We start from the raw sequence: 22,280 nt of genomic DNA, 5'->3' as shown, positions 1-22,280 counted from the left end.
CACACAAGCGCTACAAGGGGGCTAAGGCCATATTTTAAAATAATAATTAAATACATGCACAGATGCAGTCCCATGAAGGCCAGGGTATCTGAAAGAAATGTGATTCGAGAAAAGTAACTTGAAAAGAGCGCTATACACAACATACAGTTGTCAACATTGAAGGTATAAGAAATAATTATACATACACATACACTCACCTTATATATCACATATACACAAACACAGTAGATATGCAGTGGTGTTGTAGATACCAAGGTTATTTTATTAATTTTAGAAGAGCTAGAAACATGAAAATGTTTGAAAAAACAAAAACTGATGCAGTGGGAGAGGCACCATGGATGAAAAGGACCGAAACAAATCACTTATTTACCAAGAATATTAGACCAGAGAGCAATCACAATTCTGAAGTGTGGCATTGTAAAAGATTAAACTTATTTTTATTTGAGTTGATAATGATCATGCCTTTTGCATTCAGTGCTGAATTCTTCGTGAAAATTGAGTCTCCCTCTTGCATGAAGAGATTTAAGAATAGTGCTCACTGCAAAGGGAGCCAGAAATTGCCTGCTACTGTTGGTCAACTGTTTGTCAATAAAAAGAAGAGGTGGAATATTCATTGGACACTCATTAGGCTATTACAATATCACAGTATTTTGTATCAGCTAAGCTTCACACCATGATTTAGTGTCTTTTTGTGTGAGAGAGAGGCATCACACAAAATAAACCTTTCAGATCTATTCCACTGCGTTTCAGAAGTAATTTTTTTCCCTTCAGTGGAACAAATGCAAGTTGCTGTCCACGCGCCAGTACCATGCAGACTCGGAGAGGGGCTACAAGTAGGCACACAATGTAAATCACTTCTGATTTAATAAGCAACAGCAAGCATCATAGACCTTTCAGGAGTAGTAGAACTACAGTGATATCAGTGAAGAAAGGAAAAAAAAAGTGGAAACCCAACAATGACATTGATGATCTGCATATGAAGTGTCCACCACCTCTGGTGGAAAGTACAACAAAGTTAAAAAGGGAGCTATTCAAAATGTAGCCAACAGCTGAAGAACTCATGGGCAAAAGTGAATGGTTTAATGTGAAGAAAAGGCACCAATGACAGTCGTCTGCTGTTTGGGACAGTGGGCCGTGTCCTCACTGTAAACATTGACCTCTGACCTATCAGTTCTAAAGTAGCATCGAATCCCTGGGCTTCCAGAGCAGAAGTTAAAATGAGGGTTAGTCACCGATCTCCATGAATAACCTCCACGGGCCCTTTGTGAAGTCAAAGGCAGTGGGAAAGAAGTGTGTGATACATTCAGGTAGGTGGTCTCCTGTACAGCAGTCCATAAGGCTTCAAACACACGCATCTACGTGGGTGTTTCAGGCCTTTCCCAGAAACCCCTCCACTGCTGTCCACCCGCTGTGGATGACATCATTCACCGAGACGCCATCATACGAGGCCCCCGCCAGGGTGAGGGGCAGATCGTGATGGTTGATGTACTGCCTGATGTTTTCTGGCACAAGGAAATAAGTGGTCAGTTAACCACGTATCTGCAGCATTCGTACAATAAGACCTGAACAGCAACAACAGTGCATGTAGACAACCAGAACCCAGATGGCTTGCACTTAAAGGACCGGAGGGCTTACTGCAGCAAGACAAAACAGCTGAAGGACAAAATCTAAGCTTTTGATTGCATTTGATTTGTGTCAAGAAAAACAACAACCAAAAACATACACAAAGACTTGAAAAGTACGTTCTCCACATGGCAGAGAGGAGATCTGCATTTCTCGTCGTTTGCAGAGATGCTAATATAAATATAACAGACAGGCAAGGGAGCTGTTATACTGCGATTAATGTAACCCTTGTAAGTCACCTTGGATAAAGGCATCGACTTAAGATTAACCAATTCTGCGAATGAGACACCCTGAGAGATAGCAAAATCCTGCAGCACTTTTTTAAGATCAGCAGTGGCAGGTCTTGACTTGAGTGACTGACACAAGCAATTAGAGCTGAGTGACTGGCACAAGTAATGGTCTTTGCAAGGCACATTGTGCACCTATACTTCAGTAATGGTCTAGTTATGAAACCAGCCCTTACATAAAAGCCATTTATATATTGGAATAAGAAAAGGGCAAACTTACAGTAATAATTGTATTATATAAAAATGCAATCTCACCAAGTCGTTTCCAGTGTCCCAGAGTATACTGCGGTATGCAGTTCTGAAAAAAACAAATGCAAAATTGTCTTATTATTATCCCTGTTTTTATCCGACAACAACACATCAAACTGAAGCTCTTTGGTTTCCAATCATGCTTTCCCCCCCCCCCCCCCTCTCTTTTCTGAGAAACTCGACAGGCCCTGAAAGGCAATTAAAACAGCAGGCTCCCTCTCCATGGAAGACCTACAGCGGGGACACATGCTATGGATCTGGGAATATGTTGCCTATGAACCTACAGTGGAGCGTAAGGTGGAGGATCAAAGAGGAATCCTGGGACAGGAAACAGAGCATCAACAATGTGCTGACAAGACAAGACAGGTCCAGGTCTAAAATACGTAGCAAATAACTAGGCATATGTGGCATGAGTGATTTCTGTCAGACCTAAGCCCTCCTCTTCCTCCCCAGGGGTTAGGATTTGAGAGCACATCTCCACATCCCAGCAGGCTTCACACCTACGCCAAATTCTTGTCAAATAAGTAAGTTTTGTCCAGGGATCTCTGTCCAAAAAGGACAAGACAAGACCCCACCGCCCTCCCCAAAAAGTAAAACAAAAACAGGATTTAAACCTCCTGTCCTGGTCTCCGCATGAGGCACAATGACGGCGGGTCCCCGAGCCGCCACCTGCTTTGGGTGCCAGGGTCTCCCGCTAACCAAAACAAATGCATCTGGCATCCATCTGTCGCCGCAGGTGGATTTGATGGAATGGTTTCTTTGGGCTCTTCCACTGTATTTTGTATTTTAGATACAAAATTTCTTATTTCACTGGTTATTTCAGTGCCAGTGTACACTTCTCTCAACTGTGAAATGTGAAAGCTTGTGTAAAATGTGCATCTTGTGGGCAAGAGCCTTGGCTAAGGGTGTATGCTTAACAAAAAAATACTAATTGGTGTTTATATGGTGGTTTGAATGGCTCCCCACGACACATAAAGGCCCTTACCTTCTGCAACGCCACATAGCCCCACAGCGGCTCCGAGGAGACTCCCAGGTGGGTCTTCACAGCCTGCGTCGCTGCCTGCCTCAGCTGCAGATCCGTCACTTGTTCTGTGCTCCCGAACACCTCAGAGAACCAGGCTCCCCCCATCATGACCTGCAAAGGCAATGCACTCACTGTCATGAGCCTGGCTCGCCAGGCCCCAAGCTCTCTGTGACACTCACAGAAGGTGACTTCCCCAGGTGAAAACCACAAGACAGATAATTAAAAAAAAAAAAAAAAAAAAAAAAAAAAACACAACAATTTGGATTTGAATTCTCCACCAAATATTGACTTAATTTTAGTTATTAAGAGCCTGATATGGAATGAAAAACAGATGCCTCTGCAGTCCTGGACAGACATATTTGTAATAAGGATAAGACCAAGTAGTTGTACATTTGACCATAAGTTAATGATGGCAACTAACCACAACTGAAATCAACATTCAGTGGGACAAAAAAAAAAAAGTACTTTTGAGAGACAGGGGAGCAGACAAACACCTTTCACATCAGTAGAGCAGATAGAAGAACACTTCCCTACTGCCTGTATTATAAATAAAATATTGTTAAAACTAACACTAAATGGTTTTGCTTTTTATAATAATTCGCAACGAGATCAAACGACAGTTTTTGATATATTCGTGTTATAAAGGACTGATACACGCATAAAATGAAGTTTGGACTTGTGTGCTAGTGTGCATGCGAAGACCCTTATGGCGGCTGGAAGTTGATCCTGATCAAATGGCAGTGTAAACGCAACACCACTGATCTTGATCAAATGTTCCGATGCATTTGATCTGAATCAGAAATGCATTGTAAACACACCTAATGACAAAAAGGAAAGAGGACCACAACAAACAAATTAGTATTAAATTGCCTCTATAGGCTATTTATTTTTTATTCACTGGAACTCGAACACACAGGTATGTTTCAGATTTGATTTAACATAGACGGGGAATCTGTAGGTTAAGTGTGGTTTGAAATCTTGGGGAAAGAAAATAGTTTAGTTAAGTGGGTTGTATAAATTAGCTAGATTGAAATACAAAATGTATTAGATTCTATTATGACTGGAAAACATTGCTACAAGGCCCCTAATGTTAAGGTGAGTAATTTACAGGAGATGCCTAGAGTGTATAACCAATTGTTACTTAAAAAAAAAAAAACTGTTGCAATCTTTACAGTTAATTTGAAAGGCTGCAACAATATCAGGAAAAAAATACGCTTGTAAACAAGATGTGTGCGAGTTGACAGGTATTTATTGCTGCTGTCATTATGCATTATGCTTCTCCTAAAAGGAAGGATTTTTTACATGTTTATTTATGTGTATTTAATATTTGTTATTTAAGTTGTTGTGTTAGCGTAGTATTTTAATATCAAGTTCAGAATTTATTGCAGTAATTGTCACATTGCATTATTTCGTATTTAATGTAAGCCTCACGTGGTGGTGGGTGGCAATGATTTGAATAATTGTCGAATAATTAACAGCTGTGGAGTTATCAAAAGCAAAATATTTGTCATGTACATCCCTAGTTTATAGGGGAGTGCAGACAGGAGTTTCACCCTGGTCCACAACAGGACGGGACTACTCATCCTCTCACTGAGAAATGAAACTGATTGGAAGGCACTTGGCTACATGCACCAGCAGCTTACGGCAAGACTACAGCCAGCACAGCGCCTCGAAGAAAGACAAATGAATAAAACAGCAATAGCCAGAAGCAATGTAACCCACTTTACTGAACAGAAACCCGCAACCAATTAGTCTGCCCAAGGAGAGAGAAGAAAATAAAAAAGGGACAGATAATGACAGGTGACTGGCATGCAGAAAGCACAGTGAATTCCAGGGTCTCATTCCACATTGAGTCCTTAATGACCGACCCGAAACTCGCAGAGCATCCTCACCAACGCCGACAGGAGCAATACCTGCAGCGACTGCAGCGACTCCTGCCCCAACAGCCCCGGTCAGCCCAGGAAACGCAACACTACAGGAGTGCCATGTCTGACAGATGTCGGACTCAAGAATTTTGGTATAAAGTTATTGCACAACTCCAGCTGAGAACAGTGCAGGGGTCCATTCCTGTGCGTTCAATTAATTTCTGATAATGCCAATATAGCAAACAAGCCACTCTGTAAGCCACGCCTCCTTAAATACCTGCACCAGGCCACGACCCCACGGTCCCATTACAGCACCCCCTGTTGTGAGGACCAGGTGTATTCTGGGAGCTGTAGTCTTGGCAGGCCCCCTTTTTCATATACAGGGGACAGACACTATGATAGCAGCAGGCAACCAGTGTATCTGCTATTGATCACTCGCCCCCCCACCGTCACGCTATGTATGGGGAAGATCTCGACACTAGGGCAGGGGTCTTACGGTGAGTCTGGTGGTGGGCTCCCCACTGCGGTTGTGTTGGGGGAAAGGGACTGAGTCATAGACGATGCCCAGCACGGTGCGGTTTTCGCAGGAAGGCACCAGGTGACCAAAGCCCTTCAGATACAAAAACAAAACAAAACAAACAGGGAACAGCATTAACGAAAGTCCCACGTTAAGTTATAGAGGAATGTGAATTAAATGGTAATTGATTGAAACACTTGAAATAAAATATTGCAATAAAATATCGTTAATAGTAACTAATCCATAAAACTCTCAATTAATCACATTAATCACTCAGATTTGTTCTAACTTCTAAGATCTGGTTTCCAATGTTTGAGATTAACCTATACAAGCTAGAAGACCTGGAGTATAACAAACTGATCTTGAAGGATGTCAGGAAACTGTTGAACTTTTATTTAACGGTCAAGAAGGCCACAGTGCCTTATTACAATTAAAGGGGTAAATAAATAAATATTGTTCCAATTCGTTGACACACATTTCACTGCTGAAGGTACACTACACTACAGAAAACAGGAGACACTTCTTCACACAGAAAGTTGTCACAATCTGGAACAAACTACCCAGCGATGTGGCTGAAGCTGAAAATATGGGAACATTTAAAAATAGACTGGATAGGATACTTGGATAACTTAGTTACTAATGGACACCAAACGAGCACAATGGGTCGAATGACCTCCATTTTTCCAGTTTTCATTGAAATTTACAGACTAATTTCTCAATATATTCAATTAAAGCATAGAACAAATAAACAATTGGAGATAAAAAATAAATCATGGAATCGTTTTGTTTAACAAAATTTAACTCGTTAAGCTGACAAACCCCTCTGTTACCCTTAAAAGTGGACCAAATCTGTGCGTTTCTCTTTAATCCCATGTGTATTCTTCACTGTTGTGTTGTTTGCCAAGTCTTTGGTATCCCATTAAAGCTGAGACTCTCTCTAGTCTGGAACCAGACAGAGTACTGATCAAAACAAGACCGTCCACGTTTTGGTAGAAGCAACACACACCCATAGAGAGCTCAAAATGTCAAGATGGAATACTCCGTTTACAGTGTACTAATACACAATGATTCTACATAATTGATCTGAACTTCTCTATGATTGATAGAACCTCAAATATACTGGATTCATTGTTAGGTTGTTCTGAACACAACATGCCTATTTGCAAAGAAATCCAACCAAAACTGAGTGATCTGTGACCCTCTGAATGAACCCCCCTGGAGCAGACTGCACGGTTACCCCCCGGGCTCTGAATGGCGGCTGGTGACACAGAAACTGTAGATTGGATGTGTTTGAGAATGAAACACGCTGGTAGCCAAGAGAATAAACTTTCAAATGATGTGCATTGTAGGAATAGAGTGTAACTTCTATGCACAGGAGCTGTGCGTAACACTGCCAAATAATGCTGTAGGGTGTAGTAACACATTATATACTCTGAAATGTACATTATTTTTCTATTTTGGTAACCTACACTTTTTTTAACCTCTGGCAGTTTACTGCTAACCTTTGTACCATTTCAGGTTATCCACTGGACTTGAACTGCTTAAATTTCAATAAAAAAATTGAAAAAAGGGGGGTGTTCTAAAACTTTTGACCGGTAGTGCAGTCAGTTGCTGTATTTGTACAGTACTGGCCGCTCTCTGTGGGAACAGCAGGCCCAGATCACAGGACCCTCAGTGGTCGGTGCTCACCATGACTGGCAGGACTGACCCCTCATACTCCAGGTTTACCACCGCCACAGACACCGATGGGATACTGCGCAGCTCCTCTGACAGAGGCTGGGCATCAGGGGGCAGCAGGGAGCCCAGCACTGTGGACAACAGGTACAAACAGACAGACTCAGAGGGGAATGTGGCCAGATTTTAATCGTCACTCCCTGAAGTCTGTTATCAGGAAACGAACAGAAGCATTGCCAAAGCGTGGCGAAGGGCGGAATGACTCATAGGGAAGGGCAAGGCAGATTTGAGACTCACCCACGTTTCACCCACAATACAAACTAGTTTAACCTTCCTGAACTTCAGCAAAACTGAGACATGAAGGAACAGACTGACTGATTACAATCCACAGTCAACTCTGGCCACACATTCTGTGACAGGAAACCAAATGAATCTGTAGTTCCTTTGTCTGGGCAGCAACAGAAAAGTTGACACAGAGAGAAGTGGTTTTAGCCAGTTACTTGCATCTACTTCTGGTTATGGTCAAACAATAATGCATGGTTATTCTGAAATCAGGGTGCAGTGCAGCAGTAAAATTAAATAACCATCAGTTTTTAATTTCTGACATGGAGAGCAAATTATAAAGTCAAACGTCTTGCTTAAAACTGTAACTGATCTTCGCCCAGCCCCTGCTCACACAGTATGAACGCAGAACAGCCCACGTTCCTACCTTGTGCTGGGACGGCAGATAAGATGTGGTCTGCCTTCACTGTGCCATCCTGTAGTGCAATCTGTGAGGCAAAGTAAAGAAAGTCTGGAGGACAGGGTATCATGGCAGGAGGCAGGAGGGACACTGCAGGCCATTGCTGGGCAAAGTAGCAGGAACCTGATACATGCATTATAGCAAAGTAGAGGAAATTATGAAAATTCAGCTGCACCCTCCTCTTAAAACAAGCAGTTTCTTAATTTTTGATAACTGAACCACGTGCAGCTAGCCCACGCATGTCATTGGCTTTTCAATATCACTACGAAGAGGACAGCAAGCCAAGCAGGAATACAAAATCAAATGAATGTCAAGATCAACGTGCACTATACATTCCATCCACAAGAGGTCTGTAGTGGTCAAGCTTTCACAAAGTATTTGTTTTGCAAACTTTTTTCCCCCCTTTATAAGGATTACCCTCTTATTTAAACTCCCACCTCTTCCCTCAAACCTACAGAACCTACTGCATGGACCCCTGGCTCACCTCCCAGCCGTTGCCCCCTCCTGTCCGGCTCAGGCTGCACACGGGGGCGTTAGTGTGGATTTCCACTCTGCCGCTGGCCTTCAGCCGCTCCTCAAGCGCATCGGGTAATGTCTGCATGCCCCTCCGCAGGGACCACTGTGTCCAGCGCTCCTCTCGGGACCGCTTCACCAGTGCGCTCTGCTGGCCACTTTCCTTCTCTGTAGAGTGAGATTTGTTACTGATACAGTGCTGGTCGTGTTATAGCAGGGGGTGAACTGTGTATCTGAAACCTTCTGGATGTTGGCATAATTCTAGAACTCTTCAGTAACACGACCTCCAAGACTTAAAGAGGAGGAGAGACTTCATACAGAAGCTCCTGCAGAATTCAGATACAGAGGGGTTTCTGACCACATATGTAGTTGCAGTAACATATTTACATAGGTGGAGAGAAAACAACTTTTCAATACTTGGATATTGTTATTCATGTTTATATCTTGTCTCCCCAAACCTAGATCCATAAACGTTTAACTCTTTGGGTATGGAATCAGTGCGGCCCGGACTAAGAGGCCCCACACTGGAGCCGGCAATGTATGGACTTCAGGGTCCAGTTCGGAGTCTGCACTGCCAGGATCATGTCACATCATCCGGCACACAGAGCCCCAGGCCTTCACTGGGTCTCCTCTGGTGCTCCCCCATTATAGCATGACCTTGTGTGCGTGCCACGGCCCCTGGTCTCTCACCGCCTCCCCAGAGCATCCCCAGCACGATGGAGCCGTGGTCCTGCTCAGCACGGAACAGTGGCGGGAAGCAGGAACGGACGCTGAGCTGCCGGCAATCCCCGGCAAACACGCCACGGCACAGGCTGTCAATGGCGATGTCGGCCAGCTGGGGAGGCAGAAGCCCAGGTTACACTCACATTCACTGGGCTGCCTGTATGTATGGAGTCGATGTAAAAGCCTGACATTGACACAGTGGGAACACGAGCCACAGCTGCGCTGTGAAACCCGTTCGGTTCATTTGCAACCAACAGTCGGCAGATATACTCTTATACATAATTAAAAAATACAGTGAGGGAAAAAAGTATTTGATCCCCTGCTGATTTTGTACGTTTGCCCACTGACAAAGAAATGATCAGCCTATAATTTTAATGGTAGGTGTATTTTAACAGTGAGAGACAGAATAACAACAAAAAAATCCAGAAAAACGCATTTCAAAAAAGTTATACATTGATTTGCATGTTAATGAGGGGAAATAAGTATTTGATCCCCTATCAATCAGCAAGATTTCTGGCTCGCAGGTGTCTTTTATACAGGTAACGAGCTGAGATTAGGAGCACTCTGTTAAAGGGAGTGCTCCTAATCTCAGCTCGTACCTGTATAAAAGACATCTGTCCACAGAAGCAATCAATCAATCAGATTCCAAACTCTCCACCGTGGCCAAGACCAAAGAGCTGTCCAAGGATGTCAGGGACAAGATTGTAGACCTACACAAGGCTGGAATGGGCTACAAGACCATCGCCAAGCAGCTTGGTGAGAAGGTGACAACAGTTGGTGCGATTATTCGCAAATGGAAGAAACACAAAATAACTGTCAGTCTCCCTCGGTCTGGGGCTCCATGCAAGATCTCACCTCGTGGAGTTTCAATGATCATGAGAACGGTGAGGAATCAGCCCAGAACTACACGGGAGGATCTTGTTAATGATCTCAAGGCAGCTGGGACCATAGTCACCAAGAACACAATTGGTAACACATTACACTTTGAAGGACTGAAATCCTGCAGCGCCCGCAAGGTCCCCCTGCTCAAGAAAGCACATGTACAGGCCCGTCTGAAGTTTGCCAATGAACATCTGAATGATTCAGAGGAGAACTGGGTGAAAGTGTTGTGGTCAGATGAGACCAAAATCGAGCTCTTTGGCATCAACTCACCTTGCCGTATTTGGAGGAGGAGGAATGACCCCAAGAACACCATCCCCACCGTCAAACATGGAGGTGGAAACATTATGCTTTGGGGCTGTTTTTCTGCTAAGGGGACAGGACAACTGCACCGCATCAAAGGGACGATGGACAGGGCCATGTATCGTCAAATCTTGGGTGAGAACCTCCTTCCCTCAGCCAGGGCATTGAAAATGGGTCGTGGATGGGTATTCCAGCATGACAATGACCCAAAACACACAGCCAAGGCAACAAAGCAGTGGCTCAAGAAGAAGCACATTAAGGTCCTGGAGTGGCCTAGCCAGTCTCCAGACCTTAATCCCATAGAAAATCTGTGGAGGGAGCTGAAGGTTCGAGTTGCCAAACGTCAGCCTCGAAACCTGAATGACTTGGAGAGGATCTGCAAAGAGGAGTGGGACAAAATCCCTCCTGAGATGTGTGCAAACCTGGTGGCTAATTACAAGAAATGTCTGACCTCTGTGATTGCCAACAAGGGTTTTGCCACAAAGTACTAAGTCGAAGGGGTCAAATACTTATTTCCCTCATTAACATGCAAATCAATGTATAACTTTTTTTAAATGTGTTTTTCTGGATTTTTTTGTTGTTATTCTGTCTCTCACTGCTAAAATACACCTACCATTAAAATTATAGGCTGATCATTTCTTTGTCAGTGGGCAAACGTACAAAATCAGCAGGGGATCAAATACTTTTTTCCCCCACTGTAAATACAAAACTGTCTGTTAAGAAAACTTTCAATCAATTCCTCTTAGCATGTACTATTATTGAAAGAATGTCAGTTTCCGTGAATCCACAGAACAGAAGCTTCTTGACCCCCCCCACTCACCTCCTTCCCCAGCCGTCGTTCCACAAACCGGTGGATGGACTCATCCTCACTGTCCCCTCTGCGGGTCACCAGCTCCTTCAGGACACTGAGGACCAGCGGCCGGGAGAAGGGGGGCACTGTCCGCAGCACCCCACTGATGCAGTGGAGGGGAGGGGGAGCCGAGGGAGAGGGAGAGGGGGAAAATATAATATATCAAGACAAAAAAAAGTGTTACAATGGAATCGCCTGTGTCTGTGTGGAAGGGACTCCTTGATTATTTTCATACGAACAGTTTTCATTTCCACAACCCTGACTCTGGCACCTTGCCCGTCGTCAATGGTCTCCAACTCAGCCTACACCTTACTTTTTGTGCAGACACAGCCCTATATATAAGGGTATAAGAACTTATAGAAGATAGGTATATTAAAAAATAAAGTAGTAAATGTAAAATATAAAAGCAGAATGAATATATTTATCTCTTCAGATCACTCTTACTAAATGATGACTTTCCCTCAGCTGCAAAGCACAAAACAGTAAATATCATAGCACATATAAGACGCCCTCCTAATTTTACAGGAAAGGTAAACTAATAAGATAATTAGATCAACAAATGAGGAGGTGAGCTTTGCTAGAGTGGAAAACCAGGCTCATTACATCCTAACTTTTGGTCAAAACCCGCAGACTAGCTGTGCCCGACAATACGGGAGTCGGCGAGGTCCTTCAGCACAGCCCAACACAGACAGCACTGGGGAGCCGAAGACTCACACTACTCCAGATGGCATTCTGTGCAGCTTCCCCCCGACGTACAGGAAGCGGTTCATGGAGGCAACATGATCCGAAGGCACGGGCAGCACGTCACTGTCCAGCCCCAGCTCCGAAACCTGGGAAATGGAACACCACTGAAATAAAGCCAGCGGCTTCGGAAGAAAATCTAACTAAAAATAACAAATCTGTATCTGTAATCTAATAAGACAGACAAAACTAAAAAAACAGAAATAAACAATTCAAGTTACATAAGCTGCTACGAAACCTTATGTTTCTTTAACCCAGCACACACATGTAACCCCATGTCCGTACCATGTTTAGCGTGGCCTTGCCCACAGCTCCAGCGGGACGGATCCCTCTGGGCCCGTGCTCGAACACTGCTCCATCCTCCCGGCGTGTGGAGTGCAGCCACCCGCCCACCCGGGCTCCCGCTTCCAGCAGGACAATCTGTAAAACACACAGGGCACAGAGAGATGTAAAACAAGGAGTTCACATCAGCAGTTCACAGGGATAGATGCAAATGTGTAAATGCAATGTAAATGCAAGTAAAATGACACATACCAGTAAGTTTCGCTGGTTATGTATTTGAGAACCTCTTGGTAAAGTTAATAAAGTTAATAATCATTACATTTGCAATCTCCACCTGGTTCATGCAAATGTTGCTCCTAAAAAGTGCTGGTAGGAGTGGAAGTTAGTTAGTGTCACACAGCGCACTAAAGCTTGTTGGAAACACACTAGGCAACACTAAATTGCTTTCCCCAGGCAATGCTTTCAAAAGGTTTTACAGGGAGCAGGTTCTGGAATAAACAGCTGGGTTGGAGATCACAAATACAGGAACATTACCAGCAGTGCATGGCATCAGTAAAATGCTTGTCTAATGTAAACCCTGTCCAGTGTTTCAGACTGGACCAGATCTCCTTGGTTTTTCCTAACATATTCGTAGCATAAGACAACAACAGGGTACTCTATTAAGGTAGGGTACAATACCTTGGACACCTGGGGGCTTTTGCTGAGGTGATAGCAAGCGGAGAGCCCACCGATACCCCCTCCGATCACTGCCACCGTTCTCTGCATTCAGTCGGTCGGCGGCCCACCTGCAGAGACACAAAGATGTGATACTTTAAAGGTCACAATACATGTTAACATAAAAGGATACTCTTTTGACCACTTAACACCAGGCCGAGTGTGACACAGTCTGTCCAACAAAGTGTGACTATAACAGCTTTGATGCTTAAATTCATAAGCATTTGCAGTTAGCTGAAAAGGCTGCCTTTTAAAAAAACAGAGGTTAATAAAACCTAGGTTTTCAATAACACAATGTATCCAAAAAGTTCTTCTCAGCCACACCTTACAACTGAAAGTGCACCAGCTGATTTATAGGACACACCAGGATGCAGAAGTCACAGAACTTGGGCTTTGGAGTTCGTTTGGTCACTCATAGCAATAACACCGAGATGGAATCCACAGCTTCGCAGCAGCTACACAAATCCAAAAGAACCCCTTTAAGAAACAAAATGCATAATTAATAATGAGGGGAAAAAAATGCATTTAATAGAAGATAAAATGTAAATTTGATTCGTAGCCTACATGGTGGAACAATAACACCAAAAACACAACAGTGGTCACAGAGCATTCATAAATAATAGTCAATATAAAAATAATACACCATGTTACAAGCTAAAAGCACATTAGCAACTAATTGTTAACCAGCAACATCCTTTACTTAGATAGCACACACTTACACATATTATTCCAAGTTATGAAACCTGTCCTTTACCACAGGTCAAGATTAAATAAGCAAGGCCTTGGACAGGTGCTGCAAAGTAATGGGGGGCCCGGCTGTGCCAGATGCCGGGGCGGGACAGTCAGTGTCCCGTGATAAGCAGCTTTATCTCCAAACTGCCAACTGACAGCTGCCTGCCTCTGAGGTGTAGGCTGCACAAAACACACCATACAATAACGCCTGCACCTTAGGCCAGTATGAACCCATTGTAAATCTAACTTATAACCACCTTAATCATAATCACATCTGATCCTGTAAAGTTACAAATGTATCAGATACAGGGCAACACGTAGAGCGGCCAGCTGGTCTATAGTGTAACTGTTGCAGAATAACGTGTACGTGATCCAAACCACGGTCGCAAAGCGAGGAAGCAAAATACATCTCGATTCCGTCACGCCTAGCAAGTGAAACACGGGTCTCACACAGGAATCACTTTCGTGTTTCGTGTTTGGTAAGTAGATTTGGAAAAGCCGTTTCAAAACAGTGCAGCAGCACAATCTCAAGGGGCTTTCCCAGAACTGACAGCTCCCTCAGGAGTAAACCAACTGCCTTCGCCAAGCGTAACATTCACGTCCCTTCAACTCAGCAACTACTACACACAAGGGTTATTATTTCAGCGGTGCATTTACCTGGCGTGGTGTGGAAACTATAGCCCCGCTGCTCCGGCGGTGGAGCCCCTCTCTGTCTGCACACACCGCCGCCGATCCCATCTCAACACGCTGCTTCCGGGGCACCGACGCGCTGCAGAGGCGGCCAATCGTTGGGAGAATCCAGTGAGTGGCATGTTCCTGTGACCAATCAGAAGACAGAAAGCGTCAACTCAGTTGGTTGGAGGCTTGCTGAGTAAGTATATTACATCTTTAAATAAGAAATCGGTCCTCCTTGTTAATCAAGACACGTCGGTTCAGACTGCACGGCACTGTATTCATGTATATCGTATTTTGAACTGGTTTATGAAAACTGTAACTGTCCTATTGGCGATTACACTGTAAAACATTGTTTTATTTACACTATCCAATATATTTTTAACTTCTTGTTTAATACGCATAGTGCCAGATTATTATTTTAACAAAATTAGTTGTACATTTTACAGTTTTCCCCAATTGTTTACAAACTAAAAGTGGAAGTTGAGGCACAATAAAACTGTAACTCATTTCCCAGAGCCACACACCAAACTTTCAATATTAATGGCACACGTTCTGCTTTCCAGATTGCAAGTCTATAACACACGTTTGGCAAAACACAACACGCTGCAGGGACGTAGGTTTCATTTCAGTTTATATTAGTAATGCTCTCTTGCTATTATTATAAATGTTATTGCCTAAGTTACTTAAAAAAATAAGTTAAACACTAAAAAAGGGAAAGTCCTGTCTTATTGAAATCATAAGAAATGAACTTGGAGGGGTTGTCCTGCTTGGGACCCTAAGCAATTGCTTAGTATGCTTATGCCTAGTGCCAGGTGTTCTGACAAACTGAGCTACTTTGTCACAACACCGGCTCTGTCCCTATCAATGCTGCCCCACCCCCATAAATAGAAATGTATCCTTAACGAGAAAAAAAAAAGAAAACAGCTGTGAAATTAACTCCACGGTTCATTGAAACTTTAAAGCCACAAACCCTGGAAAGATTAGCTATAACCCAGCTTGGTGTACAAGGTGGAGATACACTGTAGCATGCAGTCATTAAACTTGCAATATACTGTTTTATTAGGTTAAGTATTTTACATGACAGAATAAAAAACATTCAAAATTGTAATACTTACGATAACAAATCCATTACTAAAATCATTTAAAACTTGTAAACTCCTAAAGTGATTTAAACCAAAATACGAAAGTGATTCAAAACAAAATGCATTAAAGCAATCAAAACATAATTGTGCTTAAATGGCAAACTGCCAAAAGAACAACATTTAAACAAAACAGTCTAATACATTGCAATTTATGGGAAATGCATCAGATAAACTTGCAATATAGCCTCTCATCCTGCATGAAACTGAACAGATATCTATTCTGACTGTCACCCTCCCTCCAGTCTCTACTGCAGTGCTGGTGTCCAGCTCCCCCGTGGTGGTGGCTCCAGGCAGTGACGTCACCCTCAGTTGCTCTTTCCACTATAGTGAAGCTGATGACCCTGGCAGAGTGGTGCTGATCTGGCAGCGAGGTCAGGAGGTTGTGCACAGTTTCTATTACGGCACAGATCAGCTGAAGGAACAAAGCCCCGCCTACAGGGGGCGCACACACCTGTTCCCAGAGCAGGTGGCCGTGGGTAACGCCTCTCTGAGGCTGAGAGAGGTGCAGGGAAGTGACCAGGGCACCTACACCTGTGCTGTGGCCAATGAACAAGGAAGAAGCCAGAGAGACCTGCAGATCCTAGTGGCAGGTGAGTATCACTGGCTCATGCCTTTATCCAATGTGCTTTAAAGACAATAGCTATAAGTGTTGCAGCTATAACAGTAAACTGGACAGTAAGGCAGCACAAAAGCAGAATGACAGCATTGTCCTCTGGAGTGCGCAAGTCCTCTATGTGCTGTACCAAGACAGACTGAACAACATATTTAGAGACACTGGGTATGCGGGGGTAGCAGAAGCAGCATCCTGTGATATGAGCCAAACTTGGGGTGTGTTACACAATTGGGTAGCTCTGAGTGAGTGCTCTGATGCTCGAGAGCCAGCCACTGTTAAAATGGGGACTCACAATTCTTCGCTTTGAGGTCGTTCAGAGGTTAGAGCTGGTGAAATGTGTCAACACTGTCTCTTTGGTATTGAATTCCTACAATTGGGAATGTTGACCATACCCTCCGATCTTGAATGATTTCCCCCGCATCGGCTGTGCTGTATCGGTGACAAGCAGTGCTGCTGTAAAAACACGTACACTCGCTCTTTTCGTTGATCAAAAAGACTCAGTGGCGCTCTGAGAGCCACTAAACTGATTGTTTTACTGAGCCACTTTGTGCTGCTCTGTGAGTTAATGCACCCACTGATATCCCCCTACAGCGGAATACGAAGAGCCTCGTTTGGTGATCAACATGTCTAAGCACCCCGGCCTCGTCATGCTGGAGTACTGTGCTCAGGGATACCCGCAGGCCACTGTGCTCTGGCTGAACCAATCTGGAGGTGACATCACGGAGCGCAGCCACACCAGCCAATGGGAGAGCAGGGGAGGGTTGCTGGAGCTGCGCAGCTCTCTGACAGTGAACCAAGCAGCCAATCAAAGTTACACTTTCCAGCTGAGCAACCCTGTGCTCAAGCAAACCATCAGGAGGACTGTGACCATAGCCAGCGGAGGTGAGAGACGCTCCTACTGCACTGTGGGGGCCTGGTTTGGGGGCACAGGAGGGGCTTAAAGCATTGCACACCCTTATCTCACGGGTGTTACTCAATACTGTTATTATCATGACTGAGATTATTCAGCAGATGTCAAAGGTGACTTTCATTGTCTAATTGTTAACTAAATCATAATAAAAATCCAACTACACCTGTACACAATTTCCTATCGGTTAGAGAGCACCTGTAAGTCTTAAGAGTAGAGAGAAGATGGAATTCTGGAATCCCTTAATTTTGAATCTTACCTGCAGGCTCCCGTGTGTCTGGAGCAATGAAGTCATGTCTACTGGTCCTACTGCTGACGATTTCAAGACTGGTTTGGTGATGTGTGGAGTGGGAGATGACCAAGGACAGAGACCGATGTGGAATGGATATGGCATCTCTGGAAGTGCCAGTACATTTCAGCTACACAAGTTCGCTCTGAATTATATCTGTACTTTCACTTTGAAGTTTAACTTTCATTTTCAATTTCTCTGTGATGTTGGTTATTAGGCCTGATTTTACTCCTCCGCACATAGTAGCCAACAGATGCCACTACCATATTTCTGCTTTTACCTGAACAATCACTGACCACCTTCTGGAGATTACTGAAGACACCTCTGTTCTGACTTTACCTGAAATATAGCAGCCATATCTTCTGCTTTGCTCAACACTCTTGCCATTATGCACTTTTGAACTATGTCATATGTACTTATGTATTGTTAGCACTTTGATTGTGTTACTGCAATCCTATGTCCCCCCTCTTTACACATACCTGGGACTTAACTGTATCATGTCTGCACTTGTTAGCTCATTGTACTACTGTAATGACCTTGTGCATGTCTAATTGTGTGATTATTAAGCTTCAGGCGCCGTGGGTTTACCCATTATAAATGGGTATATAACAGGGGAGAGGGAGTCTGAACCAGGGGCGTTGCTAGACTTCAGGTTGTAGGGGGGCTACAGCCCAGAATGTTTTATGAATATCCCCCGATCTCAAATATTTCTTGCTGACAGTGTTTTCGTATTATTGAAAGACACGCACATCTGTATATAATCGTGCAGCAATGCCGTTATGGTAAATAATCGGAGTACAGATATATTTTGGGAATTGGATCAAAAGACCCGGGGCTAAACCCCCGAAGCCCAGGTCTAACGACGCAATTGGTCCTGGAGGATCCCTACCCTGAGCTCTCAATGACTTAATTGAACCCATAACTGAAGTAAAAATGTGCTTGCATTTGACTTTTTAAATTGTGTAAGTGATAAAAAGTTGGTTCCTTAATAAGATAAGTATTATACAATTTTATACTTAACTTAAAATCCCTACTGTTTAAAATAATGAAAAGGCTCTGATTTAGGAAATGATTAGTTCAATTAAGGGTTCAATTAAGTAATTAATTGGAATAAAAAACAACAGGGTAGGGGGTCCTCCAGGACCAGGGTTAAGAACCACTAGACCAAAGGATTATAAATTGGAAGTTGTTAAATGTATTATATTTTGAATTGCTATGTTTTATGTAAATTTAATTTGTAATGTTTGATGCCTTTACTTTACTGTATTTTTGAACTTTGTTTTGCACTTATGTTATAAGTCACCCTGGCTAAGGGCGTCTGCCAAGAAATACAAATAATAATAAAGTGTTTCTTGTTTTTAGTCTGGTTTATTTTTATTTTGTAACTGTTTTGATTTAAAACTTTTAAAGCATTGATCATCATTTTTTTACTTTATTGGTAGAACTAAGAACTGACTGTATGAGGACATTTTTCCCATTTTTTGAGAAGTGATTTTTTTTTCTTTTTCTGTGCTTGTCGCTCTCTGTGGCCGTTTTTTAACTACATTTCTAACGTCTTTAATACTTTTTAATGCTCTTTATTGCTTTTTTAAATGATGGGCCTATTCATTTTTTATACTTCTGGCAATACAGAAAATTGTACAAATAAAAGCGTTTGTCTGTCCACACACTTCCTCCGATAAAGAACCTGTTTGAAAACCGAGTTCTCCAATATCATTAAACTTGGGAGTCGAGGTTGGTGGCTGCACTTTTTGTGATCGTGCTATTGGATGTAATAATAGGGTTATGTGAAGTATTTGATGTTGAAATACTGGTTCTTATGGCACTGAGCGCGGTAAACACAGTTTTATTTTCGATATTCAACACTCATTGACTGCTGTCTCCAATAGCTTCCGAAAAACACCGCGGATTCTTTCGAAATGGCTTGTGATTTGAAGGGGGACATGAGGACCACATTTCACAAGCTCAACTGAATCATGTCCTCCAGACTGCAGGGTGCAGAACCGAGCTGTAGTGCGCGGTAGAGTTAGGGACCGGGGTGAAAGTGCCTATTGCTGACTTTGTAAAGCCTAATAGCTCTTCCCTCTTAGATGATAGAGATATAAAACCACCTGCTTTATGTGCAGGAAGACACCACACAACTTTCACAGCTATTCATTTTCACCCTAGTTGGAAAAAAGGTACATCATTGCATTTTTTCCCTTTCTTTTCTAATAACTTTTTTGTCTTTAAAGGCAGGGACTTGAAACCAACTTAATTAAGTGCAGAATGGCCATTTACAACTTCCACAATCATAAAATAGCAATCGGTCTTCGTGTGTTCGTTATTTCCTTAGTTCGTCACACAGTAAGTTGACTTTGTGCCCCTAGTGGGTGGTCTGGTCACTGATTAAGCCAAAGGGAGAAGTACTGGCGGGTTACAACATGTTTACTATTTCCTTGTGAACCTAGTGTTTCGATATATAAAAGATAAGTTCTCTAGTCACTATAAATTCTCTCCTTTGAATATGCCTCACAGAGACTTTGCAAGTACCGCAATTTTGTACCTTTTGGAACGACAAGGGTTAAAATAAATGGATGTGGAAGTTGTAAATGGCCATTCTGCACTTAATGAAGTTGGTTTCAAGTCCCTGCCTTTAAAGACAAAAAAGTTATTAGAAAAGAAAGGGAAAAAATGCAATGATGTACCTTTTTTCCAATTAGGGTGAAAATGAATAGCTGTGAAAGTTGTGTGGTGTCTTCCTGCACATAAAGCAGGTGGTTTTATATCTCTATCATCTAAGAGGGAAGAGCTATTAGGCTTTACAAAGTCAGCAATAGGCACTTTCACCCCGGTCCCTAACTCTACCGCGCACTACAGCTCGGTTCTGCACCCTGCAGTCTGGAGGACATGATTCAGTTGAGCTTGTGAAATGTGGTCCTCATGTCCCCCTTCAAATCACAAGCCATTTCGAAAGAATCCGCGGTGTTTTTCAGAAGCTATTGGAGACAGCAGTCAATGAGTGTTGAATATCGAAAATAAAACTGTGTTTACCGCGCTTGTGCACTGAGTTTACACACGCGTGGGTTTAAGGTAAGATAACTTCCTTGTTTTATGTAATGATCCACCTTGTGTTTATGTCCGTACTGTAAAAGCGCAGATGTTTTAAATAAACGCGTAATTATCAATAATAATGAATCATTTACAAATACAAACGAAACCATATTTGGACGAGAACAAGGTGGAACTTTCCTCTTGCATTCCTTTGGAAGTAGATTTCCCCACACAGCTCCTTACTGTCAAGTGCATTTCTCAAATACTGTGCTTAATAATAATAAGGGTACATTTTTAGACTCTCCATGAATACTGCTACACTGGAAGTTGCGGTTACTGGAGCAACTGGAGCGGGCAAGTCCTCCTTCATCAACGCGGTCAGGGAACTGGGGGAGGACGACGAGGGGGCCGCACCGACCGGGGAGACGGAAACCACCGCGCAGCCCACCAGGTACACACATCCCCGGTACCCACATGTGGCGTTCTGGGACTTACCGGGAATTGGAGGTCAAGTATGTCCTGCAGACGACTACACGAAGAAGATGAGTTTCGACCAGTATGATTTCTTCATCATCATCGGCAGCAAGCGGTTTACGGAGTACGATACTCTGCTCGTCAAAGACATACAGAACAGAGGGAAGAAGTTCTTCTTTGTCCGCTCACAGGTCGACACTGACATCCGCGCTGCAGAGAGAAGGACGAGCTTCAATAGACAACAGACGCTGGACACAATCAGGCAGGACTGCGTGAGAAACCTCCAAAGTGAGACTCTGCCAGACCCACAAGTGTTCCTCATCTCATCCCACCAGTTAGACGAGTTTGACTTTGATCAGTTAATCGACGCTCTTCAGGAAGATCTGTCGGAGCAGAAGGTGTCTGCACCCGGCCGGTCTCCCCGCGTGTGCGCTTTATTGTAAATGGGGGGGAGGGATATTGAAGCTTTTTCTGTCCCTGTGATATTTCTGATTGCCTCTTCCATTGAACACCTCCATTGAATGTTCATGTTATGCAGCACATGGTAATAAAATATTTGCAAATACAAATGGCAACACACCTTTCATAAAAAGCCAGGATTATATGAGACTACCATGAGGCGCCGTTAGGGACATAATTCACCCCGTGGTACACTATACAGATACGCATACACTACATACTGAGACGCATACACTACATACTGAGACGCACATACACTACATACTGAGACGCATACACTACATACTGAGATGCATACACTACATACTGAGACGCATACACTACATACTGAGACGCATACACTACATACTGAGATGCATACACTACATACTGAGACGCATACACTACATACTGAGATGCATACACTACATACTGAGACGCATACACTACATACTGAGACGCATACACTACATACTGAGACGCACATACACTACATACTGAGACGCATACACTACATACTGAGATGCATACACTACATACTGAGAAGCACATACACTACATACAAGTGCATCCAGTATACTTCCATATACAGTGAGATTTCACATCCGTTTACACTGAGATTTGACTTTTTTTTACACTGAGATTTGACTCCGCATACAGTGAGGTCGGTCATCAGTGACGTGTCCGCTCAGCTCCACCCATTAGCCACACAAGAGCCATTTTTAAGATATAGCGGGAGGTTTATTAGCCAGGGCAGGGGTTTATTTCTGTAAAAATCCATTCTTGTCTGGCAATACGTCCCACTAGAATGAGCTCTGTCTGAATAAACAGCTGTCTCCGCAACAAGTGAATGAATAATTGCAATAATGTTGCGCGGCTATATAAGTGTATTGGTGTAGTGGTCCAATACAATATCGTGTTGTTTCTATTGATCGCCCCTATGTCCCTCCCCTGAGCTCTAAATATGACTTTACATCTTGTCTGCAGTGAT

At 43.3% G+C, this 22,280-nt stretch overlaps 3 protein-coding genes across 5 annotated transcripts; 2 read left to right on the top strand and 1 right to left on the bottom strand.

The window, feature by feature from the left end:
- Positions 1 to 229: 229 nt before the first annotated feature.
- On the bottom strand, positions 230 to 20,987 carry ppox (protoporphyrinogen oxidase). 3 transcript variants are annotated; one of them, XM_066719189.1, is made up of 15 exons: positions 20,873 to 20,987; positions 14,376 to 14,534; positions 13,311 to 13,463; positions 12,951 to 13,057; positions 12,276 to 12,410; positions 11,964 to 12,079; positions 11,220 to 11,352; positions 9,185 to 9,329; positions 8,466 to 8,662; positions 7,949 to 8,009; positions 7,255 to 7,373; positions 5,545 to 5,658; positions 3,145 to 3,294; positions 2,166 to 2,208; positions 230 to 1,502 (listed from the first exon to the last, which is right to left on the bottom strand). In XM_066719189.1, exons 4-15 carry the CDS (start codon positions 13,035 to 13,037, stop codon positions 1,369 to 1,371), a joined length of 1,434 nt encoding a protein of 477 aa, XP_066575286.1. In that variant the 5' UTR covers positions 13,038 to 13,057; positions 13,311 to 13,463; positions 14,376 to 14,534; positions 20,873 to 20,987; the 3' UTR covers positions 230 to 1,368. The 3 variants fall into 3 exon arrangements, with proteins under 3 accessions (XP_066575286.1, XP_066575287.1, XP_066575288.1); XM_066719190.1 differs by having other exon boundaries at positions 13,351 to 13,463; XM_066719191.1 differs by lacking the exon at positions 13,311 to 13,463.
- LOC136764044 (CD276 antigen) lies at positions 13,812 to 18,705 on the top strand. The gene is made up of 4 exons (XM_066717877.1): positions 13,812 to 13,827; positions 15,778 to 16,125; positions 16,740 to 17,030; positions 17,321 to 18,705. Exons 1-4 carry the CDS (start codon positions 13,812 to 13,814, stop codon positions 17,392 to 17,394), a joined length of 729 nt encoding a protein of 242 aa, XP_066573974.1. The 3' UTR covers positions 17,395 to 18,705.
- LOC136764848 (interferon-gamma-inducible GTPase 10) lies at positions 20,165 to 21,420 on the top strand. Its single transcript, XM_066719192.1, has 2 exons — positions 20,165 to 20,416; positions 20,676 to 21,420. The coding sequence occupies exon 2, from the start codon at positions 20,683 to 20,685 to the stop codon at positions 21,292 to 21,294; it is 612 nt and encodes a 203-aa protein (XP_066575289.1). The 5' UTR covers positions 20,165 to 20,416; positions 20,676 to 20,682; the 3' UTR covers positions 21,295 to 21,420.
- Positions 21,421 to 22,280: the final 860 nt, after the last annotated feature.

Source organism: Amia ocellicauda, chromosome 12, assembly GCF_036373705.1.
Source record: "Amia ocellicauda isolate fAmiCal2 chromosome 12, fAmiCal2.hap1, whole genome shotgun sequence".
NCBI lineage: Eukaryota > Metazoa > Chordata > Actinopteri > Amiiformes > Amiidae > Amia > Amia ocellicauda.
Note: the sequence above shows the minus strand (reverse complement) of the source record. Positions and strands in the feature narration are given on the sequence as shown.